Source organism: Anomaloglossus baeobatrachus, chromosome 4 (genome assembly GCF_048569485.1).
Source record: "Anomaloglossus baeobatrachus isolate aAnoBae1 chromosome 4, aAnoBae1.hap1, whole genome shotgun sequence".
NCBI lineage: Eukaryota > Metazoa > Chordata > Amphibia > Anura > Aromobatidae > Anomaloglossus > Anomaloglossus baeobatrachus.
In genome coordinates, this window is record NC_134356.1 from 48,457,212 (window position 1) to 48,483,235 (window position 26,024).

Consider the following 26,024-nt stretch of genomic DNA (forward strand, 5'->3'; position numbering starts at 1 on the left):
GACAAGCCACCCGAATTGGGCTAGAGTGGCGATAGTGAGCGAGACACTCCGCTGACAGTCTGCGCTGGATGAAGCCTTGACTAGAAGGTCGTCCAGGTAAGGAATCACTGTCAACCCCTGGAGGTGCAGAACCGCAATCACTGCTGCCATGACCTTGGTGAATACCCGAGGGGCTGTGGCTAACCCGAAGGGGAGAGCCACGAATTGGAAATGGTCTTCTCCTATTGCAAAACGTAGCCAACGCTGGTGTGAAACTGCAATTGGCACATGCAGATAGGCATCTCTGATGTCGATGAATGCCAGGAAATCCCCCTTGGGTCATTGAGGCAATGACTGATCGCAGAGACTCCATGCGAAAATGCCGCACCTGAACATGCTTGTTGAGAAGCTTGAGATCCAGGATGGGCCGGAAGGTACCGTCCTTTTTGGGAACTAGGAAGAGATTTGAGTAGAAACCTCTGAACCGTTCCCGGGCGGGAACTGGTACAATTACTCCGTTGGCCTGCAAGGCTGCCACGGCCTGTGAGAAGGCGGCCTTGGAGCAAGGGGGAGTTGAGAGAAAAAATCTGTTTGGCGGGCTGGAAGAGAATTCTATCCTGTAGCCGTGGGAGAGGACATCTCTCACCCACTGATCGGAGACGTGTTGAAACCAAGCGTCGCCAAAGTGGGAGAGCCTGCCACCGACTAAGGACGTCGCCGGAGCGGGCAGAGAGTCACGAGGAGGCTGCCTTAGTGGCAGCACCTCCTGCGGTCTTCTGTGGACGCGCTTTTGGGCGCCAGTTGGATTTCTGGTCCTTGGCTGAGTTAGCGGACGAGGCCAAGGGCTTAGAGGACGACCAGTTGGAGGAACGAAAGGAGCGAAACCTCGACTGATTCCTACCCTGGGCAGGTTTCCTGGTTTTGGTTTGTGGCATGGAAGTACTCTTCCCGCCAGTAGCTTCCTTAATAATTTCATCCAGCTGTTCTCCGAACAGCCGGGACCCAGAAAAAGGGAGCCCAGCAAGGTACTTCTTAGAAGAAGCATCTGCCTTCCACTCTCGAAGCCACAAGATCCTGCGGATAACGAGGGAATTAGCCGAAGCCACCGCAGTGCGGTGAGAAGCCTCCAGCATGGCAGACATGGCATAAGATGGAAAAAACTGAAGCTTGAGAAGTTAAGGCAACCATTTCGGGCATAGATTCCCTGGTGAGGGAATGCATCTCCTCTAGAGAAGCAGAGATGGCTTTGAGAGCCCACACTGCTGCAAAAGTCGGGGAAAACGCGGCCCCCGCCGCTTCATACACAGATTTGGCCAGAAGGTCAATCTGACGGTCAGTGGAATCCTTAAGGGAGGTGCCATCAGCCACCGACACAACGGTCCGGGCTGAGAGCCTAGACACCGGGGGGTCTACCTTAGGGGAGTGAGCCCACTCCTTGACCACCTCAGGTGGAAAGGGAAAACGGTCATCAGAACCACGCTTTGGGAAGCGTTTGTCAGGACAGGCCCTGGGCTTGGTCACAGCGGCCTGAAAACTGGAGTGGTTAAAGAGCACACTCTTCACTCTCTTAGGCGAGGTAAACTGGTGCTTTTCTGCCAGAGAGGGTTGCTCCTCTGATACTGGCGGATTGAGATCCAGTACAGAATTAATGGAAGCAATCAAGTCACTAAGATCTGTCACCCTCGGACAGATCAATGGGGTACATGGAGTTAGCTTCCGAGCCCCCTGTAAAGGCATCCTCCTCATCCTGCGAGTCAGCTCTTGAATCAGAGCCGCGGGAGGAGGAGGGAGAGGAAACCCTGCGTCTCCTCTTAGGAGGACGGGATCTGGGCCCTGATGATTAATCCTCTGTGAGCTCCGGTCCTAAGGGACCCTTAGCAGTAGAGGCACCCTGTCAAGGGGGCTGATGCATATTCATCAAAGTCCTGGACAGAAGTCCCATGGACTCAGCAAAAGACTGGGAGATAGACCTAGAAAAGCATTCTATCCAAGCCGTGGGTTCAGCCACAGGTGCAGGAGCAGCCTGAGAGACCACTGGGGGGGTGAGACTCCAGGCTGTGGCACCGCCAAGTTAGAGCAGACATCACAATGTGGATAGGTGCTCGGTTCAGGCAGCAGGAGCTTACATGCAGCGCATATAGTATAAAGCTTTGGAGCCTTGCTCCTCGTGTGAGACATGCTGCTGGAGTGGGGGCTCTGCAAGAGAATGAACCCCAGAGAGTATATACAGAGGTCCACAACCAGAGACCGGTTGTGGCTTACCAGACCGCTGGAGCGGTGTTGTGTGCCCTCCAGATCCCGAAGCCCGGACCCCCAAGCACAGCACCTCAGCAGGGATGCAGAGTGCAGACCAGCGCCGAGTGAACTGTCTGAGAAAATGGCCGCCGGAGCGAAGAGAGGGGGCGGGACTTGGCTTGGAGAGCGGGATCTGGAGGGCCAGAGACACCTACAGGGGAGGAGACACGCACAGCAGTGGGGAGTGTCCCTCCCCTGTGCAGAACGGCCGCCGGGAGGAGCCGAGCCTGTCCCTCTGCATGAGTGACATGCGAGGGCAGTGAACAGAAACTAGGCCTCCGGCAAAGCCGGGGCCTAAATTTGAGCGGCGAGGCCGATGCGCAGGCACCATCGGCGCGGTTCTCGAGCGACAACTAGAGAACCCGCCGGAAATGCCAATAAATACAGTAAGCACACTCTCCCCAAGCAATAAAGCACAGGGACCCCCAATAGATAAACGTCTCAGGTACTTAGCTGCTGAGACGCAGGGCCAGGTCCCTGGGGATGAGTGCTCCGGTCCAGCAGGGTCCTGAAGGGCTGCGGATGGAGACCGGTCTCCTGCCAGGCATGGAGACCGTGCTGGCTCCCACTTCAAGCCAGAGCCCAGGAGGGATGGTGAAGGAGCACGGCATGTAAGGCTCCAGCCTCGGAAATCAACCTTACAACAGCGCCGACACAGTGGGGTGAGAAGGGACATGCCGGGGGTCCAGACGTGGACCCGCACTTCTTCAATCTCATTCCAAAAAGGAAAAAATCATGAGAATGCATGTGTGGATGTATGCCTCCTGAACACAAAGCGATAAACTGGCTGGGTCTGCTCACCAGGGGGTGTATAAGCTCAGAGGGAGGAGCTGCACTTTCAAGTGTAGTACTTTGTGTGTCCTCCGGAGGCAGTAGCTAAACACCCAAGGTCTGGGTCTCCCAAAGGAACGATAAAGAAAAAAGGTTTTATGTTGATAAACTTTGGATCTTTTGTAAATCCCTGTTCTAGTGGCATGGTGCACCCCTTACAAAAAGAAGGGAATTTTGTTTACTTACCGTAAATTCCTTTTCTTCTAGCTCCAATTGGGAGACCCAGACAATTGGGTGTATAGCTTCTGCCTCCGGAGGCCACACAAAGTATTACACTTAAAAGTGTAAAGCCCCTCCCCTTCTGCCTATACACCCCCCGTGCATCACGGGCTCCTCAGTTTTGGTGCAAAAGCAAGAAGGAGGAAAAATTATAAATTGGTTTAAAGTAAATTCAATCCGAAGGAATTTCGGAGAACTGAAACCATTCAACATGAACAACATGTGTACCCAAAGAACAACAGCCCGAAGGGAACAGGGGCGGGTGCTGGGTCTCCCAATTGGAGCTAGAAGAAAAGGAATTTACGGTAAGTAAACAAAATTCCCTTCTTTGTCGCTCCATTGGGAGACCCAGACAATTGGGACGTCCAAAAGCAGTCCCTGGGTGGGTAAAATAATACCTCGTAATAGAGCCGTAAAAACGGCCCCTACCTACAGGTGGGCAACCGCCACCTGAAGGACTCGCCTACCTAGGCTGGCATCTGCCGAAGCATAGGTATGCACCTGATAGTGTTTCGTGAAAGTGTGCAGGCTCGACCAGGTAGCCGCCTGACACCTGCTGAGCCGTAGCCTGGTGCCGCAAAGCCCAGGACGCACCCACGGCCCTAGTAGAATGGGCCTTCAGCCCTGAGGGGACCGGAAGCCCCGACGATCGGTAAGCTTCGAAAATTGGTTCCTTGATCCACCGAGCCAGGGTCGATTTGGAAGCCTGTGTCCCTTTACGCTGTCCAGCGACAAGGACAAAGAGTGCATCTGAGCGGCGCAGTGGCGCCGTACGAGAAATGTATAGTCTGAGTGCTCTCACCAGATCTAACAAGTGCAAATCCTTTTCACATTGGTGAACTGGATGAGGACAAAAAGAGGGTAAGGAGATATCCTGATTGAGATGAAAGGGGGATACCACCTTAGGGAGAAATTCCGTAACCGGACCAGAACCACCTTGTCCTGGTGAAACACCAGGAAAGGAGCTTTGTATGACAGCGCTGCCAGCTCGGACACTCTCCGAAGTGAAGTGACTGCTACTAGGAAGACCACTTTCTGCGAAAGACGTGAAAGAGAAATATCCTTCCTTGGCTCGAACGGTGATTTCTGAAGAGCCATCAGCACCCTGTTCAGATCCCAGGGTTCTAACGGGCGCTTGTAAGGAGGGACTATATGACAAACCCCCTGCAGGAACGTGCGTACCTGTGGAAGTCTGGCTAGGCTCTTCTGAAAAAATACAGAGAGCGCTGAAACCTGTCCCTTAAGAGAGCCGAGCGACAAACCCTTTTCCAGTCCGGAATGAAGGAATGACAGAAAAGTGGGTAAGGCAAATGGCCAGGGAGAAAAACCCTGAGCAGAGCACCAAGATAGGAACATCCTCCACGACCTGTGGTAGATCTTGGCGGACGTTGGTTTCCTAGCCTGTCTCATAGTGGCAATGACCTCTTGAGATAACCCTGATGACGCTAGGATCCAGGACTCAATAACCACACAGTCAGGTTGAGGGCCGCAGAATTCAGATGGAAAAACGGCCCTTGAGACAGCAAGTCTGGTCGGTCTGGCAGTGCCCACGGTTGGCCCACCGTGCGATGCCACAGATCCGGGTACCACGACCTCCTCGGCCAGTCTGGAGCGACGAGGATGGCGCGGCGGCATCGGACCTGATCTTGCGTAACACTCTGGGCAACAGTGGCAGAGGAGGAAACACATAAGGGAGTTGAAACTGTGACCAAACCTGAACTAAGGTGTCTGCCGCCAGAGCTCTGTGATCTTGAGACCGCGCCATAAATGTCGGGACCTTGTTGTTGTGCCGGGACGCCATTAGGTCGACGTCCGGCATCCCCCAGCGGCAACAGATCTCCTGAAACACGTCCGGGTGAAGGGACCATTCCCCTGCGTCCATGCCCTGACGACTGAGAAAGTCTGCTTCCCAGTTTTCTACGCCCGGGATGTGAACTGCGGATATGGTGGAGGCTGTGGCTTCCACCCACAGCAGAATCCGCCGGACTTCCTGGAAGGCCTGCCGACTGCGTGTGCCGCCTTGATGGTTGATGTATGCCACCGCTGTGGAGTTGTCCGACTGAATTCGGATCTGCTTGCCTTCCAGCCACGGCTGGAACGCCTTTAGGGCAAGATACACTGCCTTATCTCCAGAACATTGATCTGAAGGGAGGACTCTGTCTGAGTCCAAGTACCCTGAGCCCTGTGGTGGAGAAAAACCGCTCCCCACCCTGACAGGCTTCCGTCGTGACCACCGCCCAGGATGGGGGTAGGAAGGATTTCCCCTTCGACAGAGAAGTGGGGAGAAGCCACCACTGAAGGGAAGCCTTGGCTGCCCGAGAAAGGGAGACGTTCCTGTCGAGGGACGTCGACTTCCTGTCCCATTTGCGGAGAATGTCCCATTGAAGAGGACGCAGATGAAACTGCGCAAGAGGGACTGCCTCCATTGCTGCTACCATCTTCCCTAGGAAGTGCATGAGGCGCCTCAGGGGGTGTGACTGGCCTTGAAGGAGAGAGTGCACCCCTGTCTGTAGTGAACGCTGTTTGTCCAGCGGAAGTTTCACTATCGCTGAGAGGGTATGAAACTCCATGCCAAGATATGTCAGTGATTGGGCCGGTGTCAGATTTGACTTTGGAAAATAGATGATCCACCCGAAGCTCTGGAGAGTCTCCAGAGCAATGTTCAGGCTGTGTTGGCATGCCACTTGAGAGGGTGCCTTCACAAGCAGATCGTCTAAGTAAGGGATCACCAAGTGTCCTTGAGAGTGTAGGACTGCTACCACTGTTGCCATGACCTTGGTGAAGACCCGTGGGGCTGTCGCCAGGCCGAAAGGCAGTGCCACGAACTGGAGGTGTTCGCTCTGGTGCAATCGTTACGTGGAGATAAGCATCTTTGATGTCAATTGATGCTAGGAAATCTCCTTGGGACATTGAGGCGATGACGGAGCGGAGCGATTCCATCCGGAACCGCCTGGTTTTTACATGTTTGTTGAGCAGTTTGAGGTCCAGAACAGGACGGAAGGATCCGTCCTTTTTCGGCACCACGAACAAGTTGGAGTAAAAACCGTGACCCTGCTGCTGAAGAGGAACAGGGATCACCACTCCTTCCGCCTTCAGCGTGCACACCGCCTGCAGAAGAGCATCGGCTCTCTCGGGGGGCGGAGATGTTCTGAAGAATCGAGTCGGAGGACGAGAGCTGAACTCTATCCTGTAACCGTGAGACAGAATGTCTCTCACCCATCGGTCTTTTACTTGTGGCAGCCAGGTGTCGCAAAAGCGGGCGAGCCTGCCACCGACCGAGGATGCGGTGTGAGGAGACTGAAAGTCATGAGGAGGCCGCTTTGGGAGCGGTTCCTCCGGCGGTCCTTTTAGGGCGTGCCTTAGACCGCCATGATCGGAGTTCCTCTGATCTTTCTGAGGCCCTTTGGACGAGGAGAATTGAGACCTGCCCGCGGTCCGAAAGGACCGAAACCTCGATTGTACCTTTCGTGGTTGAGGTCTGTTTGGTTTGGCCTGGGGTAAGGATGAGTCCTTTCCCTTGGATTGATTAATGATTTCATCCAATTTCTCGCCAAACAGGCGGCCGCCAGAAAATGGCAACCAGGTTAAGAACTTTTTGGAAGCAGAGTCTGCCTTCCATTCACGTAGCCACATGGCCCTGCGGACTACCACCGAATTGGCGGATGCTACCGCCGTACGGCTCGCAGAGTCCAGGACAGCATTAATGGCGTAGGACGCAAAACGCCGACGCCTGAGTGGTTAAGGGCATCACTTGCGGAGCAGATGAACGTGTGACCGTATTAATCTGCGCATGACAAGCTGAGATAGCTTGGAGTGCCCATACGGCTGCCAATGCTGGAGCAAAAGACGCGCCGATAGCTTCATAGATGGATTTCAACCATAGTTCCATCTGTCTGTCAGTGGCATCTTTGAGTGAAGCCCCATCTTCCACTGCAACTATGGATCTAGCCGCCAGTCTGGAGATTGGAGGATCCACCTTAGGACACTGAGCCCAGCCCTTGACAACGTCAGGGGGGAAGGGATAACGTGTATCCTTAAGGCGCTTGGAAAAACGCTTATCTGGACAAGCCCGGTGTTTCTGGACTGCGTCTCTGAAGTCAGAGTGATCCAGAAACGTACTCAAAGAACGCTTGGGACACCTGAAACGGAATTTCTCCTGAGAAGCCCTCCATTGTAGGAGCTGGGGGAGAAATATCCAATACCTGATTGATGGACACTATAAGATCATTCACTATGGCGTCACCTTCAGGTGTATCTAGGTTGAGAGCGATCTCAGGATCAGAATCCTGATCTGCTACCTCCGCTTCATCTTCCAGAGAGTCCTCCTGCTGAGACCCTGAGCAGTGTGATGAAGTCGAGTGAATTTCCCAGCGAGCCCGCTTAGGCGGCCTGGGACTGCGGTCCGTGTCAGGGACCTCACCCTGGAACCTGTGGGTCACCCCAGGAGCACTTTGCTGCTCCAATTGAGGGGTGCCTTGGGCCAATGATTAAACAGTGCCCGGGGCCTGAATCACCAGTCTGGACTGTAAGGCTTCTAGTATCTTAGCAGACCATTTATCCATACTCTCAGACAGTTTGTCAGCAAATACTGCAAACTCCGTCCCTGTCATCTGGACAGTGGTAGCAGGTGGTTCTACCTGGGCCACCAGTGGCAGGGGCTCCGGCTGAGTAAGAGCCACAGGGGCCGAGCATTGCACACAATGCGGGTCAGTGGAACCTGCCGGTAGGATAGCCGCACATGAGGTACAGGTTGCAAAGTAAGCCTGTGCTTTGGCACCCTTGCTTTTTGCGGACGACATGCTGTTGTCTCCTCTGATACAATCCAGGAGGATATATAGCCAAAAATCAACAGTGCGACCATACAGTGTAATGTATAGCATATAAGCATATATATATATACACACACACACTTCTGCACTCAGTGGGGCCGGCACCACAGGTGCTGCTTACCGACCGCTCAAAGCGGTTGTGTGATCATCAGATTCCCTGCCTGAGCCTCCCTGTTGTACTCTCCGGTCTGAAGTGCTGACAGGAATGGCTGCCGGCGTTCTGTGGAGAGGAGGGGGCCGTGGGCGAGCCCTTGAAAAGTGCGGGAATCTAGTGCCCCACTGTGCTGAGTGAGGGGGAAGGAGGATACTAGGTATGCTCCAGCCCTCAGCACTGCCGTCCTGTGCAGCGTCCCGCCCTTCCCCTGACTGGCAGGCCTGTGGGCGGGAATAAGCGAAACTAGGCCGCAAAAGCCGGGGACTAAAGTTATAAGCGCGGCCGGCAAATAAGCACGGCCGGCGCGGTAGTCCCCGGCGCACTAACACACCCAGCAGTGCTGCAGTGTGTGTGGCACAAGCGATCCATACGCGGTCCCCACGGGGACACAGAGTACCTCACAGTTGCAGGGCTTTGTCCCTGACGATACTCAGCTCCAGTCCAGCAGAATCCCCAGGGGCTGCGGAGGGAGCACGGTCCCAGTGCCTGGAGACCGATAAGGATCCCACTTCACCCAGAGCCCTGAGAGGGATGGGGAAGGAAAACAGCATGTGGCTCCTGCCTATGTACCCGCAATGGGTACCTCAACCTTAACAGCACCGCCGACCAGAGTGGGGTGAGAAGGGAGCATGCTGGGGGCCCTGTTATGGGCCCTCTTTTCTTCAATCCGACCTAGTCAGCAGCTGCTGCTGACTAAGATGTGGAGCTATGCGTGGATGTCAGCCTCCTTCGCACAAAGCATAAAAACTGAGGAGCCCGTGATGCACGGGGTGTGTATAGGCAGAAGGGGAGGGGCTTTACACTTTTAAGTGTAATACTTTGTGTGGCCTCCGGAGGCAGAAGCTATACACCCAATTGTCTGGGTCTCCCAATGGAGCGACAAAGAAAATGTATCAATGTAGATTCCATTATTTCCAAAAACAGCAAGTGATCATACAGATAAAATCTGTAGGCTCCATATCAGGTTAGTTGTAGGCAACAGCATCATAGATGATACATTAAGCAATTCTGTAACGTTCCGGTCGATCACTGGTTTATGAATATCAAAAAAAATGGACGCGTGATTTGGTCTTTTAAAGGTTTTTATTTTTATACATTTTTTTTGTATTAAAAAGGAAAAAGAATTACCACAAATTACCATGACTAAAGCACAGCTATAAGCAAATCATAAACGCAATAAGAATGGATACTCTGAATAATATTAATGTTATAATACAAGCGTTCATTCAAGTATTTTACAATTTTTTTTTATATTTTTTTTTGTGTGTTTTTTTGTTGTAATTTATCTGTCCTTTAATGATTTATTGGAGTATAACAGGGGGGGGGGTGGTGTGGAGGGCAAGATTATGTACTTGTAGCATTCCATGTTGAAAAGGGAAGAAGCTTGCATGGAGTTAAGTCAAGTCTTTGCAAATGTGTTATGGAATTTTGGGAGGGCTGCAAATGATTGCACAGGGGTGGAGGGAGTGGATTGGGGAGATTATGACCATGCCACAACCTGATTAGAGGTTCTGGAAAGTCTAGTAATTGAAGCCTTAAGAATTGTCTAGAACACAGTAGTGTCTGCTCCCTTAGAAAAAAAAGTTGGCGTGGAGTACAACCCCATTACGGGACCCAAAATTCCACAAGAATACCAATCACGCACCAGTTGGTGCTTTGTGGAAGCAGCTCTATAGTGGGCAATGATGTAAAAGATTCCCTGTGCTGGCACTAGGTAGCTCGTTACCGGTCAACTCCAACCGGTATTAGAAGACTGAAACAACTTTGCATAAGGTGCAACAAATTTGGAAATCGTGTGGTTTTCTTAAGCTTTTCTTGAACAGTAAATAATTTTAACAAGAGGAAAAAAAAATTAAACCCAAAACAAGAAACCGGACATCTAGTCAACTATAAAAATGTAGGTCAGGTAAGGGTGTAACCATGTAGCCATGACCGATATCTATATATATAATATATCTATACATAGTAGAAGATATAGGTTCACTTAGCACACAAATACCCCCTAAAAAAACAAAACAAAATAAAACAAAAAAACTAAATTTTGGGCTACGATTTCCTTTTTCCACAGCATAAATATAAAAAGGAGGAGGGTGTATTGAAAGGTTGTCTTAAAGCACCATCAAGATGTCTTCAAGGGGATTATGAGACTCTCATTCTTGCCCCTCAGCCATACTCAAGAAATATGAGAAGACCACGCTACTATAAAAGTAGGGGAATGCCGGTACCCAGACACCAGCAATGGTGACCCCCCCCAGATTGTTAGGTTATACATCGGGAACCATTCGCTTTCTTTTAAGTCACCAGCAATAAAATATTTCCTTAAGGATCCAGCCCTAAAATTATTTTTTGCAATGAAACCCTATTGCATAATTACATAACAGTGTGCAGCGAGAACCCGTACTCCGTGTGGAGTAAACCCCAAAAAAACAGTAATAAAATTAAGGAAATGATGACCTCGGTGCAATCCGAATCGGTAAGTAAGGGGGGGGTAGCAATTCCGTGAGGAGTACCCCCTAAAAACAATAATAAAATTAAGGAAATGATGACCTCTCGGTGCAATCCGAATCGGCAAAGAAGCAGAGGGGGTAGCAATTCTGTGGGCTGAATCACAACATGGTCGGGGACCATGATTCGGCCTGCAAAACTGCTTCCTCCCCCCTCATTAGGACGCTGTTGAAATCTAAAAGATCAAGGCGGGAGGGGAGCCATATAACGGGAGGGGGCCATATAACACGAGGTGAGTGAGAGCCACACGCGGAGACCGAAACGCGTGAAGCACAAGGCGGCGTTAGTCTGGTGGCGCCACATACACCCTTCCGACGGTTGCCCCCCTCCATCGACCCCCAATAATATTGCATGAAATGTGAGTTCACATTGTATGGAACGGCAGTTTATGCCTATAGAGATTCTGCACCATTTTTTTTTTTTTAGGGGCTGCTCTCCGTAAACCCCCTTTTCGAAAGGCAGCCGTCAAAATTTGGATAACCAAGAAATCTAAAATTTTGTACCAGCCAAGATGACGACAATGTGGCAGTGATATGGTATAACAAAAAATAAAGTGTTTTTTTTTTTTTTGCTGTGGGATCATGGTGGACCAACATTTTGGTAGAAATAGAAGCCTTAAAAGACACAGCAGATGCACAACAGCCAGCCCTCGAAGTGCGGATGTATGTATACATGGGTATATAGCAAATATGTATACACATGTATGTACACGCGCCAATACAATTCTCGCCGAGAGGGGGGGGGCGGAAGAAAGGGGCGACAGTCACTCTCAGTTCTGAAAATACCCTGTGGGTACATGTAGGGTGGACAGGCGGCAGTGATGAGAAGATGAGGTGAAATATTCGCCCGGCGTCGTCATCCACTCAGCTTCTTGCGGTGGGTTTGGTAGATTGGGGCTTAATGACAGCTCACTGCAAATTTCAAGGTTACAATAAGGCAACTTTTTTTGTACTCCATAGCATCAAATCGCTTAAGAATTAATTTTAAAAGGGAAAAGTGAAGGCAGTTTGTTTTTTTCTTGTTTATTTTGTAAAGTTTTTTTTAAGTTTTTTTTTCCATTTTTTTTCTTTATGCAGCCATTTGCTAGTAAAGTTTTGTCTTTTTTTTCTCTTTCACAGTCTGAAGTAACAATAAAACAAAAACAAATAAAAATATATATATAATCTTTAAAGGAGGAAAAAAAAAATAAAAATAAAAAGCAGGGCTGTCGTGAAAGCAATGAGCTTTATGCAGATGATTTTTTTTTTTACGATTTTTTTTGCTGTAAGAGGATATGAAGCCAAGAGATACAGATGGATAAATGTTACATCCTCCGCGTCGATGGGAAGAGGAATCCTTTTTACGGTGGACCCCCCAATGGGCTTCAAAGCAACATGTTTTTGTTTTTTTTTCGGGTGTGTGTGGTGACATCTTGTCCTTTTCGAAGCCCGTAACAGCAAACGTCTGGTAGCCCATTCAGCAATCAAGAGCAGAGATGAGGCCTGCACTCGTTTCGCCGCCCAGGCAGTCCCCTGTTTATAGGGAGGGCAGCATTTCAATAATTTAGAAGAAAAAAAAAAAAAATAAAAATTATTTCCCTCCCAGCAGAAGCATCTTCCTCCAGGTTCCTGCTTAAAAAGGAAAAAAAAAAACAAAGAAAAAAAAAAACCCTAAAATTTTATATCCCTAAGGAAACTAAAATTTTTCTTCTTTTGGGATAAGCATCCGCCACCCTTGCAGGAAAGCCACGGGATCAGTCTTGTTTTCTCCAGAACATGGAGTCTCTGATTATTGAAGGAAGTGGAGGGAAGTCCCACTCTTTGTTTACGAGCCCATTCATTTCTTCCTACCCACCGCCAGGAAAAAAAAAAAAAAAAAAAAAAAAAAAAAAAATCGACCACATGTTCACCCCTCCCCCTGCCCCTCAAAAACAACTCCTCATTCTTTCCGAGCTTCCTAATTTCCTCCTCCTGATGTGCCGGAATCCAAGGTGGCGGATGAGTGTTGGCTTTGGCCTTTGGCGTCCTCCCGGGTTGGGTTATTTGATGACTGGTGACCTGATCCTTTGCTGGAAGACTGAGAGGGATACCTTCTCCTACCTTCGCCCGCCGACAGCGAGGGGCGCCTCCGGGAGCCCGCATCCTCTCCCATTGGTGGCTGGAAATAAAAATAAAAAAAAAATAAGAAAAAAAAATAAAAAAATCACAAATATTGCTTTTGATAAATTATCTCCTTTTATCTTTTCTTCCCCTTCTTCCAAGAGACATTACATTATTTTTTTTTCTCTCAACATGGCTATACAAAAAGGAAAGTTCTTTGCCTGCAGGTTTTAGCTATGTAATGAGATTAAAAAAAGTAAAAAAAAAAAAAATTATTACTTGCAGCAAAGATGGGGCTGCAGTTGTACAATGCCCAGGCCAAAAACTATTACTCTACCAGGATACAGCTAAACCCCCACTAGGTGGAGGCATCACAGGTGCAGGAGGAGCAAATCACACACACACACACACACACACACTTCCAAAAAAGAATAAAAATGGAGGGGGCGATTGCTGGATGGTAAAACTGCACACTGATGGCTTGCATAGAGCGCTGTTCACACTTGCAGCTGCAGTCACAAACGCGCAGCCTAATAAAGTGACGTCCAAACTATTAGATCAGGCGGGCTGCCAAGTCAAGCTGTACCCCTACAATATATATAATATTTTTTTTATTTTTTTTATATTTTATATTATATATAGTGTAGGGACCTACAAGCTTGAGGTTCCTGTGACGAGGGTTGTAGGCATCCGATTTATGGTCATAATACCAACTAAAAACCTCTTTTGTACAGGATACAGCCAGGCCCCTTTTTGTTAGGCCTTGTATAGTAGAGTCCTGTCCCTGTATGGTGTACAGATGGAGTATGGTTTGGCAGCCCACATGGATCTAATAGTTACAAATATGCAGAAAGCTTTGCTTCTTAAGCGAAATTCTCGTTCAGTGGGCTACTCGTCAAGTGAGGTTCCACTGTGTGTGTGTAATATATATATATATATATATATATATATATATATATATATATATATATATATATATATATATATATATATATATATATATATATATATATATATATATATATATATATATATATATATATATATATATATATATATATATAAATAATCTTACACACACACACATACATATACACACACATACATATACACACATACATATACACATGCATACATACATACATATACACATACATACATATACAAATACACATACATACATATACAAATACACATACATACATATACAAATACACATACATACATATACAAATACACATACATACATATACAAATACACATACATACATATACAAATACACATACATACATATACAAATACACATACATATATACACACAGACACACACACAGACACAGACACACATTTCCCTGCATCTAATTTTCAAGACCCATGGATTTTTTATTTTGCGTTTTCTTTGGACCTATGTGGGGACTCGCAGTGATACAATTTTGGGTACATTACAATGTTTATGTGCCTTTTCATGGTAGTACAAAGATGGCGGCCACCAGTTTCTATCATCACCGACCATTGTGTCCTGATGTATCCAATGGGCACCGTAACAGCCATGTGACGCAACTGCTGACACTATGTTGCTATCAGAGGTTAACATTGGTATTTAAAGTATTTAAACAGCAGCAATCAGAGCTAGCTCTGGTTTCTGCGGTTAGAGGCACGTGCTGGCTGTACTGTACTGCCAGCATCCAGGAATTATTAAGTGGGCTCAGAAAATGAACCAGCTCTATACACCAAAATCCAACTTATGACATACATGTAACGTCACACATTGGGAAGGTGCTAAAGGGGTATTAGCTTACATTCAGTGGTTCCTTATCTTTCTCGATAATGGGGTCCGGTCACACGCCATTGGGAGTGGAGAAGTAGCCACACGTGCAATTCTCAACTATTCCTTATTTTTCACAGGGGGCATGTGTTATGTGGGAGTACACCCTTATACACAGTGAAAAGTCACCCTGGTCTTGCAGCCCTTGTCCCAGCCCAGCGTGACTTACATCTACTCGGAAATCCTCTAGCCGGCGGAATTTGCTCAGGTATTCCTGCAACTTTGGATCAATATCCAGGTTTTTGGCTTTGGAATATTTCAAAAAGGCCCAAAATTTCTCAAGTCCGTACAGTTGACCTTTAAAAGGAAAAAAAACAAAACAGAAGTTACCCCAGTGCCAAAATAAAGTAAGTAGCGGCATAAAGTCATGGAGAGGACATAATACAGACCGGTCTCATAGTCCCTCCTGGTCTCTTCCTGGAAGTCCCGGAATATGTCCACTCGGAACTTCTTCTCTAGACCATAGCTGTAATATCGGAAAAGGCACTCCAAGCCATACCTGACAAAGAGCAAACAGAAATGTGGGAACAGGCCACAGCCAAAAAAAAAAAAAAAAAGCAATTCAGGACAACTGCGCCCAAGAAGCCACCTCTGACCTGTAGCCTTCCTTGCCATCCTCCACCGCGAGCTGCCGGAATTCTTCATACATCTTCTTGTTGAAGTGATCCCGAAGGAAGAAAGACCAGAAACGGAAGAGTGTGTTCATCTCCTGGGACTGGCCAATGCCTAGCCGTTTCCTCTCTGGGAGAAAATGCAAAAAAAAAAAAAAAGAATTTTGTTTACTTACCGTAAATTCTTTTTCTTATAGTTCCGTATTGGGAGACCCAGACATTGGGTGTATAGCTTCTGCCTCCGGAGGACACACAAAGTACTACACTCAAAAGTGTAGCTCCTCCCTCTGAGCTTATACACCCCCTGGAGAACCAGATCTAACCAGTTTAGTGCAAAAGCTGAAGGAGAATAGCCACCCACAAGTAAAAACAGAGCAAGAACCGGAACAACCGGAGACTCTGTCCACGACAACAGCCGGTGATAACACGCGGAACAAGAAACTGCCAACAGGCAACAGGGAGGGAGCTGGGTCTCCCAATACGGAACTACAAGAAAAAGAATTTACGGTAAGTAACAAAATTCTCTTTTTCTTTATCGTTCCTATGGGAGACCCAGACATTGGGACGTCTCAAAGCAGTCCATGGGTGGGAATAAACAAAAGAACTGAGAAGTAGGCGGAGCCTAACTTCACAAGTGGGCGACAGCCGCCTGAAGGATGCGTCTGCCCAAGCTCGCATCTGCCGAAGCATGAGCATGCACTTGGTAGTGCTTTGAAAAGGTATGCAGGCTATAGTCCAAGTGGCAGCCTGACAGACCTGCTGAGCCGTAGCCTGGTGCCTGAAAGCCCAAGAGGCACCGACAGCTCTGGTCGAGTGTGCCTTGATCCCCGGCGGGGGAGGCACCTAAGAACACAGGTAGGCCTCCGAAATGGTGGACCTGATCCAACGGGCTAAGGTCGGCTTAGAAGCAGAGAGGCCCTTACGCCGACCTGTGGTTAGCACAAAAAGAGAGGTGCACCGCCTAATAGCAGCGGTGCGAGACACATAGATCCGGAGCGCCCGCACCAGATCCAGAGTATACAACGCTTTTTCAAAGCGATGAACAGGAGCCGGACAAAAGGAAGGAAGGGTAATGTCCTGGTTAAGGTGGAAAGGAGAAACCACCTTAGGGAGAAAGTCCGGAGTCGGACGGAGAACCACCTTGTCTTGATGAAAAACCAAAAAAGGTGACTCCGAAGAGAGCGTAGCTAAATCAGAGACTCTCCTGAGGGAAGTTATGGCTACTAGAAAGACCACTTTCTGTGAAAGACGAAACAAAGAAACCTCCCTGAGAGGTTCAAAGGGGGGTTTCTGCAAAGCCGTGACAACCAAATTGAGGTCCCAGGGATCCAAGGGCCGTCGGTAAGGCGGAATGATGTGAGATGCACCTTGCATGAAGGTGCGGACCTGAGCCAGCCGGGCGATACGCCGCTGGAACAGCACTGACAGAGCCGAGACTTGTCCCTTGTGAGAGTTGAGGGACAATCCCAGCTGCAGACCGGACTGTAGAAAAGACAGAAGGGTCGGCAAGGAAAAAGGCCAAGGAGAATGGCCGGAAGAGCGACACCAGGACAGGAAAATCTTCCAAGTCCTGTGATAGATCTTGGCGGAAGAAGACTTACGGGCCCGAGTCATAGTGGAGATGACTTCAGGAGGGATACCAGAAGCCGTCACGATCCAGGACTCAAGAGCCACGCCGTCAATCTGAGAGCCGCAGAATTCTGGCGGAAAAACGGACCTTGTGAGAGAAGGTCTGGACGGTCCGGAAGATGCCACGGCACCTCTACGGACAGAAGGAGCAGGTCTGGGTACCAAGCTTGCCTGGGCCAGTCCGGAGCAATGAGAATGACTCGACGGCCCTCCAGTCTGATCTTGCGCAGAACTCTGGGCAAGAGAGCTAGAGGGGGAAACACGTAGGACAGACGAAACTGGGACCAGTCTTGAACCAGAGCGTCCACAGCGAAGGCCTGAGGATCGTGGGAGCGAGCCACGTAAACCGAAACCTTGTTGTTGTGACGGGATGCCATTAGGTCCACGTCCGGAGTGCCCCATTTGCGGCAGATTGACTGAAACACTGCCGGATGCAGGGACCACTCGCCGCTGTCCACGGTTTGACGGCTGAGATAATCTGCTTCCCAGTTTTCCACGCCTGGGATGTGGACTGCGGATATGGTGGACTTGGAGTCCTCCGTCCACTGAACGATGCGTTGTACCTCCAACATTGCCAGGCGGCTGCGTGTCCCGCCTTGGTGATTGATGTAGGCAACTGCTGTCGCGTTGTCTGACTGGACTCGGATGTGCTTGCCCGCCAACAGGTGGTGAAAGGCTAGGAGAGCTAGAAGCACAGCTCTGGTTTCCAGCACATTGATCGAGAGGGCTAACTGGGACGGAGTCCAAGTGCCCTGTGCTCGGTGGTGGAGACATACCGCTCCCCAGCCGGACAGACTGGCATCCGTGGTGAGAATCACCCAGGACGGGGTCAGGAAGGAGCGCCCCTGAGACAGAGAGAGGGGCCGAAGCCACCACTGAAGAGAGCTCCTGGTCTGTGGCGACAGAGCCACTAACCTGTGCAAGGAGGAAGGCCGCTTGTCCCAACAGCGGAGAATGTCCAGCTGCAGTGACCGCAGATGGAACTGGGCAAAGGGAACAGCCTCTATTGACGCCACCATCTGACCCAGCACCTGCATCAGGTGCCTGATGGAATAACGGCGGGGCCTCAGCAGAGCGCGGACCGCCAGTTGGAGGGACTGCTGTTTGACTAAGGGCAACTTCACAAGTGCCGGCAGAGTCTCGAACTGCATCCCTAGGTATGTGAGACTCTGGGTCGGAGTCAGAGAGGATTTGGGAAGATTGACAATCCACCCGAATTGGGCTAGAGTGGCAAGAGTGAGCGAGACACTCCGCTGACAGTCTGCGCTGGATGAAGCCTTGACTAGAAGGTCGTCCAGGTAAGGAATCACTACCAACCCCTGTAGCTGCAGAACCGCAACCACTGCTGCCATGACCTTGTTGAATACTTGAGGGGCCGTGGCTAACCCGAAGGGGAGAGCCACGAATTGGAAATGTTCCTCTCCGATTGCAAAACGCAGCCAACGCTGGTGTGAAACTGCAATTGGCACATGCAGATAGGCATCTCTGATGTCGATGGATGCCAGGAAATCCCCTTGGGTCATTGATGCAATGACTAACCGCAGAGACTCCATACGAAAATGCCGCACCTGAACATGCTTGTTGAGAAGCTTGAGATCCAGGATGGGCCGGAAGGAACCGTCCTTTTTGGGGACTAGGAAGAGGTTTGAGTAGAAACCTCTGAACCGTTCTCGTGCGGGAACCGGTACAATTACTCCATTGGCCTGCAAGGATGCCACGGCCTGAGAGAAGGCGGCGGCCTTGGAGCAGGGGGAGATGATATCCCGCACCCACTGATCGGAGACGTGTTGAAACCACACGTCGCCAAAATGGGAGAGCCTGCCACCGACTAAGGACGTTGCTGGCGTGGACAGACAGTCAAGAGGAGGCTGCCTTAGTGGCAGCAGCACCTGTGGTCTCCTGTGGACGCGCTTTTGTGCGCCAGCTGGATTTTTGGTCCTTGGCAGTGTTAGTGGACGAGGCCGAGGGCTTAGAGGACGACCAGTTGGAGGAACGAAAGGAACGAAACCTCGACTGATTCCTGCCCTGGACAGGTTTCCTGGTTTTGGTTTGTGGCATGGAAGTACTCTTCCCGCCAGTAGCTTCCTTAATAATTTCATCCAGCTGTCCTCCGAACAGCCGGGACCCAGCAAAAGGGAGCCCCGCAAGGTACTTCTTAGAAGAAGCATCTGCCTTCCACTCTCGAAGCCACAAAATCCTGCGGATAGCGAGGGAATTAGCCGAAGCCACCGCAGTGCGGTGAGAAGCCTCCAGCATAGCAGACATGACATAGGATGAAAAAGCCGAAGCTTGGGAAGTTAAGGCAATCATCTCAGGCATAGATTCCTTAGTGAGGGAATGAATCTCCTCTAGGGAAGCAGAGATGGCTTTGAGAGCCCACACTGCTGCAAAAGTCGGGGCGAACGAGGCCCCTGCCGCCTCATATACGGAATTGGCCAGAAGGTCAACCTGGCGGTCAGTGGAATCCTTAAGCGAGGTGCCATCAGCCACTGATACAACGGTCCGGGCTGAGAGTCTAGACACCGGGGGGTCTACCTTTGGCGAATGAGCCCACTCCTTGACCACCTCAGGTGGAAAGGGAAAACGGTCATCAGATCCACGCTTAGGGAAGCGTTTGTCAGGGCAGGCCCTAGGCTTGGTCACAGCGGCCTGAAAACTGGAGTGGTTAAAGAACACACTCTTTGCTCTCTTAAGCGAGGTAAACTGGTGCTTTTCTGCCAGAGAGGGTTGCTCCTCTGATACTGGCGGATTGAGATCCAGTACAGAATTAATGGACGCAATCAAATCACTAACATCTGAGTCACTTTCGGACAGACCAATGGGGCCATGGAGGCAGTCTCCGAGCCCCCAGTAAAGGCATCCTCCTCATCCTGCGAGTCAGCTTCTGAAACCGAGCCGCGGGACGAAGGAGAGGGAGCCCTGCGTCTCTTTTTAGAAGGGTGGGGCCTGGGACCAGATGATGAATCCTCTGTGAGCTCCGGTCCTGAGAGAGCCCTAGCAGCAGAGGCACCCTGTGAAGGGGGCTGATGCATGCTCAGCAAAGTCCTGGACAGATGTCCCATGGAGTCAGCAAGAGACTGGGAGATAGACCTGGTTAAGGATTCTACCCAAGTCGGGGGTTCAGTCACAGGAGCCGGAGCAGCCTGAGAGACCCCTGGGGGTGCGATTTCAGGCTGAGGTAACGTCAGGTTAGAGCAGGCATCACAATGTGGATAGGTGCTCGGTTCCGGCAGTAGGAGCCTACATGCAGTGCATACTGAAAACAGCTTTGGAGCCTTGCTCCTCGTGTGAGACATGCTGCTGGAGTGAGGGCTCTGCCAGAATGACCCCCAGAGAGTATATACAGAGGTCCACAACCAGAGGTTGTGGCTTACCAGACCGCTGGAGCGGTTTGTGTGCCCTCCAGATCCCGAAGCCCGGACTCCCAAGCACCTCAGCAGGGATGCTGCAGACCAGTGGTGATCGCAGGGAAAAACGCTGAGAAAATGGCCACCGGAGTGAAGAGAGGGGGCGGGACTCACTCAGAGCGGGATCTGGAGGGCCAAAGAGATTCACAGGGGAGGAGACATGTACTCAGTGAGGAGTGTCTCTCCCCTTTGTAGAACGGCCGCTGGGCGGAGCCACGCTGTCCCTCTGCATGAATGACATGCGAGGGCAGTGAAACCGAAAGTAGGCCTCCGGTGAAGCCGGGGCCTAAATTTGAGCGGTGCGGCCGACGCGCAGGCACCATCGGCGCGGTTCTCAGGCGACAGCCAGAGAACCCGCCGGAAATGTCAGAAAAATCACTCAGCACACTCTCCCACAACAATAAAGTACAAGGGACCCCCATATATAACCGTCTCAGGTACTTAGCTTGCTGAGACGCAGGGTTCCCAGTCCCTGGGGATGAGTGCTCCGTCCAGCAGGGTCCTGAAGGGCTGCGGATGGAGACCGGTCTCATGCCAAGCATGGTGAACCGTGCAGGCTCCCACTTCAAGCCAGAGCCCCGGAGGGATGGTGAAGGAGCACGGCATGTAAGGCTCCAGCCTGTGAATCAACCTTAACAGCACCGCCGACACAGTGGGGTGAGAAGGGACATGCCGGGGGTCCAGGCTTGGACCCTCTTTTCTTCAAACTCTTTCCAAAAATAAAAAATAAGATGAGAATGCATGTGTGGATGTATGAGCTCCTGAACACAAAGCGATAAACTGGCTAGATCTGGTTCTCCAGGGGGTGTATAAGCTCAGAGGGAGGAGCTACACTTTTGAGTGTAGTACTTTGTGTGTCCTCCGGAGGCAGAAGCTATACACCCAATGTCTGTGTCTCCCATAGGAACGATAAAGAAGAAGGGAATTTTGTTTACTTACCGTAAATTCCTTTTCTTCTAGCTCCAATTGGGAGACCCAGACAATTGGGTGTATAGCTACTGCCTCCGGAGGCCGCACAAAGTACTACACTTAAAAGTGTAAGGCCCCTCCCCTTCTGGCTATACACCCTCCCGTAGGAGTACGGATTCCTCAGTTTTAGTACCAAAGCAAGAAGGAGGAAAGCCAATAACAGTTTCAAAAAACAAATTCAATCCGATAACAAGATCGGAGAACTTAAGAAACAACATGAACAACATGTGCACCCGAAAAACGAAACCCTAAGAACAATAGGGCGGGTGCTGGGTCTCCCAATTGGAGCTAGAAGAAAAGGAATTTACGGTAAGTAAACAAAATTCCCTTCTTTTTCGCTCCTAATTGGGAGACCCAGACAATTGGGACGTCCAAAAGCAGTCCCTGGGTGGGTAAAAAGATACCTCGTGATCGGGCTGTCAGGCAGCCCTTTCCTACAGGTGGGACACCGCCGCCTGAAGGACCTGTCTACCTAGGCTGGCATCTGCCGAAGCGTAGGTATGCACTTGATAGTGTTTGGTAAACGTGTGCAGACTCGACCAGGTAGCCGCCTGGCACACCTGCTGAGCCGTAGCCTGATGCCGCAATGCCCAGGACGCACCCACGGCTCTGGTAGAATGGGCCTTCAGTCCAGATGGAATCGGAAGCCCAGCAGAACGGTATGTGTGAAGAATTGGTTCCTTGATCCACCGCGCCAGGGTGGATTTGGAAGCTTGCGATCCCTTATGCTGACCAGCGACTAGGACAAAGAGCGCATCAGAACGGCGCATAGGCGCCGTGCGAGAAATGTAAATCCTGAGTGCTCTCACCAGGTCCAACAGATGTAAACCTTTTTCAAATTGGTGAACTGGATGCGGACACAAGATGGCAAAGTGATATCCAGATTGAGATGAAAGGAAGAAACCACCTTGGGAGAAAACTCTGGAATTGGACGCAGTACTACCTTGTCTTGGTGAAACACCAGGAAGGGAGATTTGCAAGATAACGCCGCTAGCTCGGACACTCTACGAAGAGACGTGACCGCCACAAGAAAAACCACTTTTTGTGAAAGCCGAGAAAGGGAAACCTCTTTCAAAGGCTCGAAAGGCGGCTTCTGGAGAGCAATGAGAACCTTGTTTAGATCCCAGGGTTCCAATGGCCGTCTGTAAGGAGGAACGATATGACAAACTCCTTGGAGAAACGTGCGTACTTTAGAAAGCCGTGCCCAGCGCTTCTGAAAGAATACGGATAGCGCGGAGACTTGACCCTTAAGAGAGCTAAGCGACAAACCTTTTTCCAACCCAGACTGCAGGAAGGAAAGAAAAATTGGCAATGCAAATGGCCAGGGAGAAACCCTCTGAGCCGAGCACCAAGCTAAGAATATCTTCCACGTCCTGTGATAGATCTTAGCTGAGGATGGTTTTCTAGCCTGTCTCATTGTGGCAACTACTTCATGAGATAAACCTGAGGCCGCTAGGATCCAGGACTCAATGGCCACACAGTCAGGTTCAGGGCCGCAGAATTCAGATGGAAAAACGGCCCTTGAGACAGCAAATCTGGACGGTCTGGTAGTGCCCATGGTTGGCCTACCGTGAGATGCCACAGATCCGGGTACCACGACCTTCTTGGCCAGTCTGGAGCGACGAGAATGGCTCGATGGCAGTCGGACCTGATTTTCCGGAGAACTCTGGGCAACAATGCTAGAGGTGGGAACACATAGGGTAGTCGGAATTGCGACCAATCCTGAACCAAGGCGTCTGCCGCCAGCGCTCGGTGATCGTGAGACCGTGCCATGAAAACTGGGACCTTGTTGTTGTGCCGTGACGCCATCAGATCGACGTCCGGCGTCCCCCAGCGGCAACAGATCTGCTGAAACACGTCCGGGTGAAGGGACCATTCCCCTGCGTCCATGCCCTGGCGACTGAGAAAGTCTGCTTCCCAGTTTTCCACGCCTGGGATGTGAACTGCGGATATGGTGGACGCTTTGCTTTCCACCCACGTCAAAATCCGCCGGACTTCTTGAAAAGCTTGGCGACTGCGTGTTCCCCCTTGGTGATTGATGTACGCCACCGCCGTGGAATTGTCCGACTGAATCCGAATCTGCTTGCCTTCCAGCCATTGTTGGAAGGCTCGCAGAGCAAGATAGACTGCTCTGATTTCCAGAACATTGATCTGCAGGGTGGACTCTTCCTGAGTCCACGTCCCCTGAGCCCTGTGGTGGAGAAACACCGCTCCCCACCCTGATAGGCTCGCATCCGTCGTGACCACTGCCCAGGATGGGGGTAGGAACGACTTTCCCTGTGACAATGAGGTGGGGAGAAGCCACCAACGCAGAGAGTCCTTGGCAGTCTGAGAGAGGGAGACAGTCCTGTCGAGGGACGTCGACTTCCCATCCCATTGGCGTAGAATGTCCCATTGTAGAGGGCGCAGATGAAACTGCGCGAACGGGACCGCCTCCATTGCTGCTACCATCTTTCCTAGGAAATGCATGAGGCGCCTCAGTGAGTGTGACTGGCTCTGAAGGAGAGATTGCACTCCTGTCCGCAGTGAACACTGCTTGTCCAGTGGAAGCTTCACTATCGCTGAGAGAGTATGAAACTCCATGCCAAGATAAGTCAGTGATTGGGTCGGGGTTAGATGAGACTTTGGAAAGTTGATAATCCACCCGAAACTCTGGAGAGTGTCTAGTGCCACTTTCAGACTGTGTTGGCATGCCTCTTGAGAGGGTGCCTTTATAAGCAGGTCGTCTAGATACGGGATGACCGAGTGACCTTGCGAGTGCAGGACAGCTACTACTGCTGCCATGACCTTGGTGAAGACCCGGGGGGCTGTTGCCAGACCGAAAGGTAACGCTACGAACTGCAGGTGTTCGTCGTGTATGACGAAGCGTAGGAAACGCTGATGCTCTGGCGCAATCGGCACGTGGAGATACGCATCTTTGATGTCTATTGATGCTAGAAAATCTCCTTGAGACATTGAGGCTATGACGGAGCGTAGGGATTCCATCCAGAACCTCCTGACTTTTACGTGTCTGTTGAGCAACTTTAGATCCAGGACGGGTCGATACGATCCGTCCTTTTTTGGGACCACAAACAGATTGGAGTAAAAACCGTGACCTTGTTCCTGAAGAGGGACGGAGGTCACCACTCCTTCCGCCTTTAGAGCGGCCACCGCCTGCAACAGAGCATCGGCTCGGTCTGGTGGTGGAGAAGTTCTGAAGAAACGAGTTGGCGGACGAGAACTGAACTCTATCCTGTACCCGTGAGACAGAATATCCCTCACCCAACGGTCTTTGACGCGTGACAGCCAAATGTCGCCAAAGTGGGAACCGAGGGTGTGGGAATCAGAGACTGCAAGTCATGAGGACGCCGTCTTGGCAACGGTTCCTCCGGCTGTCTTTTTTGGGCGTGACTGAGACCTCCAAGAATCTGAGCGTCTCTGATCTTTTTGAGTCTTTTTTGACGAGGAAAATTGGGACCTGCCCGGTCCTCGAAAGGACCGATAACCAGACTGACCCCTCCTCTGTTGGGGTTTGTTTTGTCTGTGTTGCGGTAAGGATGAGTCCTTACCCTTGGAGTGTTTGATGATTTCATCCAAACGCTCTCCAAACAATCGGTCACGAGAAAAAGGCAAATTGGTTAAGCACTTCTTGGAATGAGAATCTGCCTTCCAATGTCTCAACCACAGGGCCCTACGCAAAACAACGGAGTTGGCTGACGCCACTGCCGTACGGCTTGTAGCGTCAAGAACAGCATTAATCGCGTACGACGCGAATGCCGCCATTTGCGAGGTCAATGGTGCTACCTGCGGGGCAAATGCACGTGTGACTGAGTCGACTTGCACAAGCCCGGCTGAGATAGCTTGGAGTGCCCATACGGCAGCAAAAGATGGCGCTAACGACGCTCCAATAGCTTCATAGATGGATTTCAGCCAGAGCTCCATCTGCCTGTCAGTGGCATCTATTAAGTGCCGCTCCATCTTCAACTGCAACCAAGGATCTAGCTGCAAGCCTGGAAATTGGAGGATCCACTTTTGGACACTGGGTCCAACCCTTGACCACCTCAGGGGGAAAAGGATAGCGTGTATCTTTAAGCCGTTTAGGAAAACGCCTTTCCGGATAAGCGTGGGGTTTCTGGATTGCGTCTCTAAAGTCAGCGTGGTCCAGAAAAGTGCTTAATGTACGCTTGGGATATCTGAAATGGATTCTCTCGTGCTGCGAAGCTGACTCCTCTACAAGAGGAGCTGGTGGAGAAATATTTAACATCTTATTGATGGATGCTATAAGATCATTAACTATGGCGTCACCATCTGGTGTATCTAGATTGAGAGCAGTCCCAGGATCAGAATCCTGATCAGTTACGTCCGCCTCATCACCCATAGATTCATCTCGCTGGGATCCTGACCATTGAGATGAATGTGAAGGCCTCTCATAGCGAGCCCGCTTAGGTTGCCTGGGACCATCGTCCGAGTCAGAGTCTTCACCCTGAGGTGTATGTGCCCGTCCCGGAGCTTGGAAGTAATTCAGCTGAGGGGGACCAGGGGGCAATGATTGCACAGTGTCCGTGGCCTGAAGTACAGGCCTAGCCCGCAATGTGTCAAGAATTTGTGACATAGTGAGAGACATTCTGTCAGCAAAAGCTGTAAACTCAGTTCCTGTCACTTGGACAGCATTCACAGGTGGTACACCCTGGGTCACGTCCAGCGGAGGTCCCG

At 50.5% G+C, this 26,024-nt stretch overlaps 1 protein-coding gene across 3 annotated transcripts in view; it reads right to left on the reverse strand.

Moving 5' to 3' along the window:
- Window positions 1–9,379: 9,379 nt before the first annotated feature.
- The window catches only part of LARP1 (La ribonucleoprotein 1, translational regulator), a 130,193-nt gene continuing 113,548 nt past the window's right edge, over window positions 9,380–26,024 (reverse strand). For all 3 annotated transcript variants that reach the window (XM_075344311.1, XM_075344310.1, XM_075344312.1), the window contains exons 16-19: window positions 15,313–15,457; window positions 15,106–15,215; window positions 14,886–15,013; window positions 9,380–12,948 (exon numbers count right to left, since the gene is read on the reverse strand). In XM_075344311.1, the coding sequence (XP_075200426.1) occupies window positions 12,748–12,948; window positions 14,886–15,013; window positions 15,106–15,215; window positions 15,313–15,457 (584 nt within the window). In that variant the 3' untranslated portion in view covers window positions 9,380–12,747. The remainder of the gene's footprint in view (window positions 12,949–14,885; window positions 15,014–15,105; window positions 15,216–15,312; window positions 15,458–26,024) is intronic.